General features: G+C 47.6%; 1 protein-coding gene across 1 annotated transcript in view; it reads left to right on the top strand.

Annotated features, from left to right (window-relative positions):
* Positions 1-3,143: 3,143 nt before the first annotated feature.
* The window catches only part of LOC308382067 (Y+L amino acid transporter 2), a gene marked incomplete at both ends in the record, with an annotated part of 13,800 nt that continues 2,326 nt past the window's right edge, over positions 3,144-14,617 (top strand). The window contains 7 exons of the mRNA XM_080859749.1: positions 3,144-3,600; positions 8,137-8,262; positions 8,544-8,688; positions 10,826-10,949; positions 11,876-11,979; positions 12,522-12,618; positions 13,245-13,394. Coding sequence (XP_080715875.1) covers positions 3,144-3,600; positions 8,137-8,262; positions 8,544-8,688; positions 10,826-10,949; positions 11,876-11,979; positions 12,522-12,618; positions 13,245-13,394 — 1,203 coding nt within the window. The remainder of the gene's footprint in view (positions 3,601-8,136; positions 8,263-8,543; positions 8,689-10,825; positions 10,950-11,875; positions 11,980-12,521; positions 12,619-13,244; positions 13,395-14,617) is intronic.

The following is a 14,617-nucleotide window of genomic DNA, read 5'->3' on the forward strand; positions in this document are numbered from 1 at the left end:
GAGTTGTCGGTTGTTGTCAACAACTCCAACGCCGGGCAACGGGATTAAGCACAGGCATCAGCTTCTGCCCAATCGTATGCGTGGCGGATGCTATGCGGGAACTGAATCGGCTCGTCACCAGTGGTCCAAAAAGTGGAGACCAGAAAGCTTACCAGTTGTGCCCAGGAATCTGTAGTCACGTTACTTATTGCCCTCGTTCAGGGAGAGATCAACGGAAAACTACTTACTTATCGACATAATACAATTATAGGCTACTTTTGTTAACTATATAATACACACGTAGACTGCACTCTCCCCTTTCATAACATGTATGCGCATGCATGCAACGTATAGCCCAGACATGAAACTACAGTGAAAGATGTCAGCTTATGTCATGTTGATGGTATGATGTCAATATGACTATTGAAACATCTTTACTGGTAACTGCTTTCCTTCCGCCTGATACACCGGTAAACATGGGCGCATCTACCTGTAAACATGGGCGCATCTACCTGTAAACATGGGCGCATCTACCTGTGAACAGTGGAAATCAACACGTGACAGCTGTAGGCTACTAAATGAAAATTAACACGTGACAGCCGTCACACACACACACACACACGGAATGTTCTGGTATGGCACGGCGCAAAGCCGTGACTCGTGGAACTCCGGCAGATTATAAATCTAACAAATTAAATAAAAGTAGATATTTTTTTTATTGTTTAAAACTTCAAACGGTTTTCGTGATAGTATATATAACCAATGTTTTGCATATACAGGCGCAAGGCAGGTGGTTTTTACGCATGGCACATTTTCTTTAGAGCGGGCACGAGCAGCAGTTAAATACCCCTCGAGTCCCAACGGCGCTGATTCTAATCATTAGTATGAACACTGTTTCCACGTGACCCTGCGACTCTACTGCAAAGAGGTACAAACTGTAGCTGTGAATAATTTGACCAACTCTGTAGGCATGAAACAAAAACCTACAATCTATTTGTTTGATAGCAACATGATAATACGCATGTTGTATCCTCCAATACCGACCGAATGGGTCGATATGTCCTGGTGTGTCTTCTATTGGTTTCCCTAGCAACCAGTGCCAGGTGTCCCCGAACAGACGTCATAAATCTGATTGACGGGCAACGTCCAGGCGGTTTGTCCTAAGTGAATTTCAGAAGTGAAATTGATGACCGAGTTCCTCTGCCACTGTCATTAGCGAAAAACAGACCCGTTTGTGCAGGCCATTTGTTTGGTCATCTTCCACCCAGATCGGTGGTGTAGTCCAGGGTATACGCAGGTATATGACCAAGACTGTTGCCTGTTCTAAATTAAGATGGTCAGAGATGATTTACTGTGATGAAAGACTACATTTAAATGAAAAAAAAGTATCTGAGTGGATTGAAGATGCAGATCACTTTGTGAGGCTTGACTGCGGTTTATGGCCAAAATGGAGTGAGTGTCCTCGATAAGAGACAACAAGGAGTCTGGTACGGCCTGGGTCCACTCCAGGTCCGGTCCTACAGAACTACCTTTGTGTGAGAGGGATATTAAAGTAACACTATGCAACAATTGTTTTATATGCAACTAGTTTTGGTACCATCCTGAAATAATTTTTTTAAGTCACGCTGTAAGAGTATTTCGTGTTGGTTCAGGACTATGGAAATAGCTTACGCCAGTACGAAGTTTTGTTGTAACAAGGTAGAGCTTTACTTTGTAAATTGTGGCACAAATAAACAGCAATGGTATATAGCATATTTTGGAGTCAACCATTGGCCGGAGAACCTGGGATTTCTGATGAGTCCTAAGAAAAAAATACTCTCCTTAAAGTCCATCCTCACTGATGTCACTTCGTGGGCCCCTCGTGGTACACAGGTGGTCATGGGATATGTGACGTGATGTTTTAGCTCCTACACCCTGTTCTCAGCAATAAGACATTAATGTGTGAAGTCTCTGCACCTCTGTTTCTCAGGGACTAGTTGACCTCCAGAGGCCATGCTATAACTTACAATGTAGCATAGCTCACATTCCATTTGACCAGTTTGTGGCACCGCCGTAAGTGCCTGTTCTTGCTAAGCTCTGGTCACAGAGAGACAATTGTTAGTTGGAGGGCACAATAAACCAAATATACTATACTGAACTGAATTTATCTCACCACGTGAAGGCCAGAGAAACACCTGTGCCTTTCCCACTAGCCATCCAGGATATTCCCTACGTAGGTTTGTGTTCCAGGCAGGAACGCCCTGCAAGAATGGAAGAAAAGCTTTCACAGCATGACACTGCCAGCTATGCTGCCAAAAGACACCAGTTAGTGTGTTGGCAAGCTTCTATCAGTGTCAGCTTGGCTGTTGGTGGTGTCTGCAAGGTTTTCTGCATGCCTTATAGGTAGTTAGCTTGGTAGTTTTGGAACAGAACTTCTTATTGCTGCATTAAGTACAACCTTTGAGTAAGAGGGAGAAAGAGATTAAGTCCTACCTTTGTGTAGAGATGTGAGGGAGAATGGACTACCTTTTGTGTAGACCCGTCTGACTTCGTGATTATGTTGGGGACCTGTTGTTACTGTGCAGTGTGTGTGTGTGTGTGTGTGTGGGGGGGGGGAGGAGGAGGACAGAGAGAGAGAGAGAAGAGAGATATATGAGGTTAGTTAGGAATAATGAGCCTGTTGTGCTTCCTGTGTGTAATATGTGGTAATGACCCTGTCCTGTATACAGCAGCACATGCCTGTTTGATCTGATCATCTCTCCTCTCCCTTCTCCACAGATCTCCAGCCAGAAGCCAGGACACTGGTAACCATGGTGATAAACTTCAGCTGACGAATCCAGTTTGGCCTGATTACCGGCTCCCCTTACCCCCCCCCCCCCCCCCACGCCCTCCATTCTATAGTTCCTCCCTTAAACCGCAGGTTTATTTTCCTCTCCCCTCTCCAAACACACACACACACACACATACACACACGCACACACCGCAGGCTTCTGTCCCTCTCTCTTCTCCAGTGTAGCAGGGTCCCCTGTAGTGTAGACCTCGTCAGTACAGACCTCCGTGTACTACACACACACACACACACACACACACACATAGAAACCTCTCCGTGGTTCCCTCTCTTCTACCCTCTCCTGCCCAGTTAGGGTGTGTGTGGGCGAGTGTTCCGGTCCAGTCCGAGTGTAGCGATGGGCGGGGGTTCTGTTTCGGCGACGGACTCGTCCTCTGGGGAGGGCATGCGTCTGAAGCAGGAGATCTCCCTTCTGCACGGCGTGTGTCTGATCGTGGGCAACATGATCGGCTCGGGCATCTTCGTGTCCCCGGTGGGCGTCCTGAAGCACAGCGGCTCCTACGGGCTCTCGCTGGTCATCTGGGCGATCGGCGGCGTGTTCTCCGTGTTCGGAGCGCTCTGCTATGCCGAGCTGGGCACCACCATCCGCAAGTCGGGCGCCAGCTACGCCTACATCCTGGAGGCCTTCGGGGGCTTCCTGGCGTTCATCCGCCTCTGGACGTCGCTACTGATCGTGGAGCCAGCGTGCCAGGCCGTCATCGCCCTCACCTTCTCCCTCTACCTGGTGCAGCCCTTCTACACGTCATGCCCCGCCCCCTACCACGCTGTACGCATCATCGCTGCCATGATCATAGGTAAGCCCCCGCGGGGTGAGAGGGTGCTGGCGTGGGGGGGGGGGGGGGTGAGAGAGTTCTGGTGTGGGGTGAGACAGTGATGTGTCTGTCTGTGTCTGTGTCTGTGAGCTTCAGAGGGCAGCTGTGTGTGTGTGTGTGAGCTTCAGAGGGCAGCTGTGCTGTGATCCAAAGGCTGGCCCGGGGACACCTGGGCACTGGAGCTCAAGAGCGCACCCTCACACCCTCAGAAGAATAGAATATAGAATTCATATTCCCAACATTCTATTCTAATGTCTGCGTCACCCTGGAATAGAATTTAGAATTCATATTCCCAACATTCTATTCTATTGTCTGTGTCACCTTGGAATAGAATATAGAATTCATATTCCACACATTCTATTCTATTGTCTGTCACCTTGGAATAGAAAATAGAATTTATATTCCCAACATTCTATTCTATTGTGGTTGTCACCCTGGAATAGAATATAGAATTCATATTCCACACATTCTATTCTATTTTCTGTCACCTTGGAATAGATAATAGAATTTATATTCCCAACATTCTATTCTATTGTCTGTCACCTTGGAATAGATTATAGAATTTATATTCCCAACATTCTATTCTATTGTCTGTCACCTTGGAATAGAATATTCCCAACCTTCTATTCTATTGTCTGTGACCCTGGAACATAATATAGAATTCGTATCCCTAACATTCTATTCTTTTGTCTGTCACATTGGAATAGGAAGTGAATTACAGAATGGGTAATTAATGACTGCTTTTGTTTGTTATTTGGTAGATCAATTCAATCTATAAAGATTAGAGATTAGATTGATCCGTTTGTGGGAGGAATAGGCAGTTCCGTACACGGCATTACATTTCTTCTTTCTAGTTCTATGGGTCTAGCATGTCCGCTCTGGGGCTGTTCTGCCCCCATTTAGCTCTGGTGCCCGTGTTTAGCCATAAGCAGGTATGTTTAGCCATAAGGAGGTATGTGTAGCACAGCCTGACTCAGCATGTTTTTAGGGAGTGCAAATCATCCTCTGGTTTATCTCTGGTGGTGTGTGTGTGTGTGTGTGTGTGTGTGTGTGGCATGCAGTTTATCTCTGGTGACTGCATGTTTTAAGGAAGCACAAATCATCATGAACGCGGTCTGAGATAACGCCAGTGTGACCAGGATCAGTCTGTGAACACTGTTTCCAGATCTGTGTATCCCCCTATGTCCAAGACCTGCTGCACACTCTGTGACTGCCAAGGCAAGACTAGGAAAACTGATATCTGTAGGCCTAATCTACTGACCTAATCTGCCTACAGTGTGTCTCTCTCTCTCTCTCTTTCTTTCTCGCTCTCTCTCTCTTTTTTCCTTTCTCTCTCTCTCTCTCTCTCTCTCTCTCTCTCTCTCTCTCTCTCTCTCTCTCTCTCTCTCTCTCTCTCTGTGTGTGTGTGTGTTTGTAATAGTGGAGTAGTTGACTAGCAGTAGGTCTGCCGTGGGCTTGGTTTGTTTGGCAGGGACACAGTGTGAGTAAGTTGACACCTGCATGGGAAAGTGCGCCAGCACCTTCTTTAGATGCCTGTTAAAGTCAATCTTTACTCGAGCCACAGCGCCAGATTCCAGGGAGGTGTGTGTGTGTGTGTGTGTGTGTGTGTGTTCGCCACAGCACCAGATTCCAGGGAGCCGACCAAACGACCTCTCTGGAATGGCTCTGCATACTGAAACCCCTTCCGTCACCACACACACACACACACACACACATACATAGTCAAACCCCTTCCTTCAGGGAGGGGGACACACATTCAGAAGGAATAATAATAATAATAGTATAATAAAGGAAGAGTAATACTAGATCATGTATCATTTCATTCACATCAGGAAGTAAAAGCATATTGGTTACGCAGCGAATTAAACACAATGGAGTAGGCCACGCCAGAACTGCTTATGACCTGAAACCTGTTGGGTCAGAACTCAGAAGAACTCCTAATGACCTGAAACCTGTTGGGTCAGGGTGCTTTTGACCCGATTGAGTTGTGTCTGTAAACTGGACTGAGTGAGAGTGAGTGTATGGCTGAACATAAATTGTTGAACATTCTTGTGAAGCTCTGAACAATGATTAGAGGTCAGGGTGTGTGTCTGTGTTTGTCTGTGTGTGTGTGTGTGTGTGTGTGTCTTTGTGGGTTCTCTCACTGAAGGCTGATTTCAAACATTGTGAAATGTGTGTGTGTGTGTGTGTGTGTCTGCAGCTCTGTGGCAGGTGTTTGTGTGTGTGTGTGTGTGTGTGTCTGTGTTCTCTCACTGAAGACTGACTTCAAACATTATGAAATGTGTGTGTGTGTCTGCAGCTCTGTTGCCGGTGTTTGAGTGTGTGTGTGAGACTGTAGTTCTGAGGCAGGTGTGTGTGTGGCATTTGTGTGTGTGTGCGTGTGAGACTGCACCTCTGTGGCAGGTGTTTGAGTGAGTGAGTGAGTGTGTGTGTGTGTGTGTGTGAGTGTGTGTGTCTGCAGCTCTGTGGCAGGTGTTTCCTTAGCAACACTGCTCCCGCTGGGACATCCCCTTCCTGCCTCTGGTGCTCCTCCTCCTACAGCTCTTCAGCACTTTGTCTCTCACACACACACACACACACACACACACACACAGTCGCTCTCTCTCACACACACACACACACACACACACACTCAAACAAACACACAGTCTCTCTCTCACACACACACCCTCACACAAACACAGTCTCTCTCTCACACACACACACACTCACACAAACACACAGTCTCTCTCTCAGATGATGTAGGCATTAGTTCAGCCCTAAAGGGATGACCTGTGGTCCTGATGCTGTCATTAGTTCAGCCTTAAAGGGATGACCTGTGGTCCTGATGCTGGCATCAGTTCAGCCTTAAAGGGATGACCTGTGGTCCTGATGCTGGCATCAGTTCAGCCTTAAAGGGATGACCTGTGGTCCTGATGCTGTCATCAGTTCAGCCTTAAAGGGATGACCCAGGAAGGACATGTGGTCCTGATGCAGGCATTAGTTTAGCCTTAAAGGGATGACCTGTGCTCCTGATGCTCACCTGTGCTCCTGAAGGCCTTGCCTTGCCTTGCCTTAAAGGGATGACTTGTGCTCCTGATGCTGGCATCAGTTCAGCCTTAAAGGGATGACCCAGGAAGGACATGTGGTCCTGATGCAGGCATGCGTGCAGGCACATCAGTGGGCCGCAAAGTACTTTCTAGTGAGAATGGTGGTCCCTGGGACAGGGGGTTGTGTGTGTGTGTGAGGGGAGGGTTGCGGATGGGGGCGGAAAGCTTCAGGGGCCTATAGATCATCACTTAATATGGTACCTGGAAAATCAGTAGGGAGTGTGGGATTTTTTTTTCAAGGCAAGTGTGGGAACCCTGTGCTGTCATTAGTTCAGCCTTAAAGGGATGACCCAGGAAGGACCTGTGGTCCTGATGCTGTCATTAGTTCAGCCTTAAAGGGATGACCCAGGAAGGACCTGTGGTCCTGATGCTGTCATTAGTTCAGCCTTAAAGGGATGACCCAGGAAGGACCTGTGGTCCTGATGCAGGCATTAGTTTAGCCTTAAAGGGATGACCTGTGGTCCTGATGCAGGCATTAGTCCAGCCTTCATCATGGTTGTCATGGTTACTGCATGATTTTTTTTTAGAATAAGCAGCCTAACGATGAGCCTAATAGCCATGCTTGTGTCTTTAATTGCATTATCCCCGGGGGCAGAAAGCATTAGTTACCCCGATGGGGCAGGAAGGGGTAAGGAGTCTAATACAACAGGTTCAGGATCAGGGCAGGATGATAGGCTCTTGATGAGTCACACACACACACACACTAATAGAATATTAATAAAGCGCGCTAAAGTTGAAGAATGGACCGGAGGCAGAGTCAGTTTCAGTTGGCTTGTATTGCAGCATGGAGACCCCTCTCGCTGTTGGTTCAAGAACGGTCTAACCTGAATAGCAGTAGGCTATTGCATTTATACAATTCAGGTTGAAGTACAAAGGGAGAGGGGAAGGGCCACACCTATGGGGGGATGATGCCAGGACACAAGGCCTCTAGCAGGAAGAGGGGGGGGGAGGGTCACATGTCATTTGCATTGGATCTCAGTGAGAGGCAGACCCAGTACACAATCAGAGTGAGTTGTAGATACAGAGAAGTACATCTTTACCTATAATAATAACAATAATTCCAGTTCCATCAACACACTCACACACACACACACACACACACACACACACACACACACACACACACTCACACACTCAGGATCAGGGCAGGATGATGGGCTCTTGTTGTTTAGATTTTCTTATTTTGATGTTTTGTATTCCCCTGATTGATGATTCAATGATTCTCTCTCTCTATCTCTCTCTCTCCCTCTCTCTCTCTCTCTCTCCTCGTTCTCTCTGTTCCCCTCCCTCTCTCTCTCTTGCCCTCCCCCTCTCTCTCTCTCTCTCTCTCTCTCTCTCTCTCTCTCTCTCTCTCTTTCTCCCCCCCCTCTCTCTCTCCCTCCCTCCCTCCCTCTCTCTCTCTCTCTCTCTCCCTCCCTCTCTCTCTCAGGCCTCCTGACCTTTGTGAACTGCATGAAGGTCAAATGGGGTGCCATCCTGCAGGTCGTCTCCACGTTTGCAAAGGTCCTGGCCCTCATCATCATCATCATCGTTGGACTAGTTAAACTAGGACAGGGTAAGATCACACACACACACACCCACACACACACACACACACCCTAAAGCTGGTTAGACTAACACAGGGTAAGACACACACCCAGGTGGAGGAGAAGGGAGAGAGGGGGGGTTGATATCCTGTGTCAGTCTATGATCTGTGTGTGTGTGTGTGTGTGTGTGTGTGTGTGTGTGTCAGTCTCTCTGTGTGTATCAGTCTCTGTGTTTGTCAATCGCTGTGTGTGCATCAGTCTCTGACCTCCCTGTGTGTGTGTGTGTGTGTGTGTGTGTGTTTACGCGCAGGGTGGACCCAGAACTTTGAGGACTCATTTGAGGGTTCTAAGTGGAACCCTGGTGACATGGCTCTGGCTCTCTACTCCGCCCTCTACTCCTACTCTGGCTGGGACACACTCAACTTCATCACCGAGGAGATCAAGAACCCAGAGAGGTGTGTGTGTGTGTGTGTGTCTGCACAGGCGTGTACTCTTCTCAAGGCACCTGCTGGTGTGTGTGTGTGTGTGTGTGTGTGTGTGTGTGTGTGTACACAGGCGTGTACTCTTCTCAAGGCATCTACTGGTGTGTGTGTGTGTGTGTGTCTGCACAGGCGTGTACTCTTCTCAAGGCACCTGCTGGTGTGTGTGTGTGTGTGTGTGTGTGTGTACACAGGCGTGTACTCTTCTCAAGGCATCTACTGGTGTGTGTGTGTGTGTGTGTGTGTGTGTGTACAAAGGCGTGTGTGTGTCTGTGTGTGTGTGTGTGTGTGTGTGTGTGTGTGTGTGTGTGTGTGTGTGTGTGTGTACACCGGCGTGTACTCTTCTCAAGGCACCTGCTGGTGTGTGTGTGTGTGTTTGCATGGCTCACACTCTTCTGAGGGCCACCTTGCACACACACATATCACACACAACACACACAACACACACCACACACAACACATAGGGCCCTATCTTGCACCCAGCGCAATTGACATTGTCACCGACGCATGTATAATTCCTATCTTGCACCCGGCGCACAGCGCGATTTTTCCTCCAGAGGCGCGCTTCGAAATGAACTTGCGTCGACATGGGCGGGGGCGGAACAGAGAAGGCGTTTCTCTGGCGCAAGTGGTATTTTGCAGTTTCAAAACAACGCTGTGCGCCGTGCGCCATTGACCAAAAAAAAGCTGGTCTAATGTGAGGCGCAATGTCTAAAGTCTGTAACGCGTATTCAGAACGCTATTTTAAGGGCGCATGTGCTTGCCCGCACAGTATAGGACCTATAGGCTACACTTTACTTCTGTCGTCTTCACGAGAGATTTACACCAATTGTTTGGCAAGCCATATATAATTACAAGGAAAATAAAGTATTTACCACATGAGGAAATCATTGTGATCCAAGACATTTTAAAACTAGGCATACATCTAGCGTACACAATTGACCCAAATGATTCAGGTTAATTGAAGCTGCGTGACATTTGATTTATTGTATGGCTTTGTTGCATTTATTTAATGCCAGTATTATTATAAATCTTGTAAACTCATCTCTGTGTATGTGGACTTTATTTATGTACCTTGGGTTTGGTCAGCTGGTGCACTGGCTTGGGTGCCGATTTCCATGCCCCCAAATCCCTGCAGGCTCTCAGGCGTGAGGGTAGACGTGGCGATGTCCTCTGCTGCCGTCAGATCCTGGGTCGAGGCAGATCCACCTCCCGTGAAGCCACGAGAACGTGTGTTACCTTCCAGTTTGGATGTCCCACGTCTCCGGACGTCATTATAGCGTTTTCGGCAACGTTTTCGGGTGCCCCGTTGCAGAAACAATCACGGCAATATCTTGACATGCTTGCTTGACTTTGCTTACTTTTGGAGGGTTTCTCGCAACCCCATATATATCTATCTCCCGGCTTTTTACAAAGCCATACAATAAATCAAATGTCACGCAGCTTCAATTAACCTGAATCATTTGGGTCAATGTGTAGGCTACGCTAGATGTATGCCTATTTTTAAAATATCTTGGATATGGATATCACAATGATTTCCTCAAGTGGTAAATACTTTATTTTCCTTGTAATTATATATGGCTTGCCAAAAAATTGGTGTAAATCTCACGTCGGTCTCCTCGGCTGTGAACTTTTCCGGTCTTCCACCAGGTAATTCCGCCATCAAAATAACAAGCCGCTATGGACTATGCGCTCCTCGCTCTTAAAGGGAATGTGAGATGACGCTCGGATTGGTTTATTGCATATTACGCCCAAACCACACCTATGGCTGAGTAACCTCCTTTGGACCAACCCTTTTGACACTTGCGCTGGACGCAAGTGTGTTTTTTCCGCCGTTAAAATAGCAACTGCGCCATAGAGCCGCCCACACAGCTACTTGCGCTTGGCGCCGTCCTACTTGCGTTTCTGATCGGCAAGATAGGGCCCATACACTCACACAGTCGGCAGATTAGTTGTGTTTTTTGTTTTTGCTGCTGCCCATATCTGACCTCTATCTAGGGTTAGGGCCTGTCACCTTGCACAACACACACACTCACACACACATCACACAGGCGGCAGATTAGTTGTTTTTGTTTTGCTGCTGCCCATATCTGACCTCTATCTGACCCCACAGGAACCTCCCATTGGCCATCGCCATCTCCATGCCCATCGTCACGGTGATCTACATCCTGACCAACGTGGCCTACTACACGGTCATGAACATGGACATGGTGCTGGGCAGCGAGGCCGTCGCCGTGGTGAGTGATGCAGGGATGCGGTTGCCATAGTGATGAGTAGAGGTGGAGATGGAGTTAAAGGTATGGTTGTCATAGGCAGTGATGTTGTCTTGGAGAGGAGTACCGGGGAAACTGTTGCCATGGGAATGTGGAGCAGGGGGTCAGTGATGTGGTTACCATGGTGATGAGTACTGTGTGTGTGTGTGTGTGTGTGTGTGTGTGTGTGTGTGTGTGTGTGTGTGTGTGTGTGTGTGTGTGACTCAGCAAAACGGGTCAATCTGCCAGATATCCTATTTCCCGAACTGATGCTGTTATCTCCCATTTCCTGAAATCCAGCAGAGACACACACACGGCTTCATACAGGCACACACACACACACACACACACACACACGTACACAGACACACACACTACTACTTCATACAGGCACACACACACACTCTCATAATTGAAATACTCAAACGTGCTGAGAGACTCATTTGTATTGCAGTCATATCGTCACAGACATCATACCGTCGCACTCTGCCAACCCCATTAAGTGAGTTTATAAGTTCATGAGTTTATGAGGGATGTGTGTGTGCGCGTGTGTGTGTGTGTGTGCGCGTGTGTGTGCAGTCGGCTCCGTCTCCGGGTCTGATGCCTGAGGCAGGAAGTGAGACCATAACAGTCGTCACATTATTCATCACAGGATGATCATCTATGGCTCAGTGCTCACACATGGGCCTGGGAATATGAGCTTTTTAATAATGTGTGTGTGTGTGTGTGTGTGTGAGTGTGTGTGTGTGTGTGTGAAAGAGAGAGTATTAAATCAATGACGCCCTAATGTCTGCCTGGAAAATGAGCTGGAGATGTTCCCTTTATAATGAGAGAGTGTGTGTGCGTGTGTGGTTCATAAGGTGGTCCTGGACTATGCGAGTTGAATTGATGTGTGTGTGTGTGTGTTGTAGACGTTTGCTGATGAGGTGCTGGGCTGGGCTCGCTGGCTGATCCCTCTGTCAGTCGCCATCTCCTGCTACGGGGGTCTCAACTCTTCCATCATCGCTGCCTCCAGGTGTGTGTGTGTGTGTGTCCGTGTCTGTCTGTCTGTCTGTCTGTTTATCTGTCTATCTGTCTATCTGTCTATCTGTCTGTCTGTCTGTCTCTCTGTCCTCTCTCAGCCTCACTAACTCTCTGACATACACACATTAGTCAGCCTCATAGAAAAACTAAATACCAAACCTCTCTTCTAGAATGTTCCCTGTAGGTTAATCTCTCTTCTAGAATGTTCCCTTTAGGGTAATCTGTGTTCTAGAATGTTCTCTGTAGGTTAATCTGTCTTCTAGAATGTTCTCTGTAGGTTAATCTGTCTTCTAGAATGTTCTCTGTAGGATAATCTGTCTTCTAGAATGTTCTCTGTAGGGTAATCTGTCTTCTAGAATGTTCCCTGTAGGCTAATCTGTGTTCCAGAAAGTTCTCTGTAGTTAGATGCTTTGTTCTTCTGGGCTCCAGTAATGGGAATTTCTTTTCTGTTTTCTAGATGGTTCCTCCTGTGGTAACATGTCTGTGATCTTTAGATAATTCCTCCTGTGATAAACATGTGTGTGTGTGTTCTAGATTGTTCTTCGTGGGCTCTCGGGAGGGCCACCTACCCAACATGCTCTCCATGATCCATGTGCAGCGTTACACCCCCATCCCTGCACTGCTATTCAATGTAAGTCCTCCAGGGGGCGATCTATCACTGCCATAACCAGGGAACACGACACCTGCCTCCAGTTAACTTGGACAGGGACTTGTGTTTTTGATTGCTAACTTTAATGACCTACGTGTGTGTTGTAACGGTCTGTCTATCTAATGTAGAGAGGCTGTGTGTGTGTGTGTGTGTGTGTGTGTGTGTGTGTGTGTGTGTGTGTGTGTGTGTGTGTGTGTGTGTGTGTGTGTGTGTGTGTGTGTGTGTGTGTGTGTGTGTGTGTGTGTGTGTGTGTTGTAACGGTCTGTCTATCTAATGTAGAGAGGCTGTGTGTGTGTGTGTGTGTGTGTGTGTGTGTGTTGTAACGGTCTGTCTATCTAATGTAGAGAGGCTCTGTGTGTGTGTGTGTGTGTGTGTGTGTGTGTGTGTGTGTTGTAACGGTCTGTCTATCTAATGTTGAGAGGTTTTAGTAGATTCATGTCTACCACCAGTCTGTTCTCTTACAAAAGAATTCAGCATTCATCACAATTTCACAATGTGTGTGTGTGTATCTGTGTGTGTGTGTCTGTGTCTGTTTGTGTGTGCGTGTGTGTCTGTGTGTGTGTGTCTGTGTGCGTGTGTGTGTGTGTGTGTGTGTGCGTGTGTCACAGGGGGGTATGTCCCTGATCTTCTTGTGTGTGGAGGACGTGTTTCAGTTGATTAACTACTTCAGCTTCAACTACTGGCTCTTCATCGGCCTCTCCATCGCCAGTCTCATCTACCTGCGGGTCAAACGGCCCGACCTGCCACGCCCGGTCAAGGTGAGCACACACACACACACACACGGACACACAGGAACGAGAAAGCGACACGGTTGGAATATCTCTCCGCTGTCTGTCTGTCTTATGTAAGGAATAATGTATTGTCCGGAGGTCATTCTCCAAAAATAATTCCCGACGGGGCGATTCCTGAAGGGAATTATTTTTGGAGAATGACCGACTGACAATACATTATCCCGCTTATTATACGGTTACTTGCCAAAAACGATAGAAGACATTCCTCCAACATACCTCTTTTTAATGATTTAGTTGCCGTTTCATGAGTCCCGTTTAGGAATGAATAGTTCTTCAAGCAAATAGAACTTTGAAGTTTCAGGTGTTGCATAGCAACCCATTACTTGCTGACTTCAAATTACCATGAGTCTGTTACGTTAAAATGACCGGACTTCTGGCGGAATGATATGAAAGAGGTGAATTAGAAGCACAAAACCAGTTGCCAATGACAGCGGTCATTATCTTTTCGCAGCGGTCTGTTAGCAGGAATTAATGTATGGGTATGGCCTAGGGATGGCCCATTCAAATCAACGGTACTTTTTGGAACATTCTGAAGAGCCGTATAATAATCTGTGTTATAATTACAAAATTGAGAAATTAGCTAATTTCTTGTCGGATTTAATTAAGAAATTGAATGAATATAGTAACTACTGAAAGTAACTTGTCGTTAACATCTCTTTCTCCCTCCCTCCCTCTCTCCTTCTCTTTCCCTACCCATCCTCTCTCCCTCTCTCCCCCTCCCTCCTTCTCTCTTTCTCTCCCCCTCCTCCTCTATCTCCCCCCTCCTTCTCTCTCTCTCTCTCTCTCTCTCTCTCTTTCTCTTTCTCCCTATCTCGCTCTCCCTCCCTCCCTCCCTCTCTCCTTCTCTCCTTCTCTTTCCCTACCCATCCTCTTTCTCCCCCTCCTTCCTTCTCTCTCTCCCTCCCCCTCCTCCTCTATCTCCCCCCTCCTTCTCTCTTTCTCTCTCTCTCCCTATCTCTCTCTGTCTCCCTCTCCCTCTCCCTATCTCTCCCTATCTCTCTCTCTCTCCCTCTCTCTCTCTCTTTCCCTCTTCCTCTCTCTTTCCCTCTTCCTCTCTCTTTCCCTCTTCCTCTCTCTCTCTCTCTCTCCCTCTCCCTCTCCCTCTCCCTCTCCCTCTCCCTATCTCTCCCTATCTCTCTCTCTCTCCCTCTCTCTCTCTCTTTCCCTCTCCCTCTCTCTCTCCCTCTCCC

Source organism: Sprattus sprattus (genome assembly GCF_963457725.1).
Source record: "Sprattus sprattus genome assembly, chromosome: 20".
Taxonomy (NCBI): Eukaryota; Metazoa; Chordata; class Actinopteri; order Clupeiformes; family Clupeidae; genus Sprattus; species Sprattus sprattus.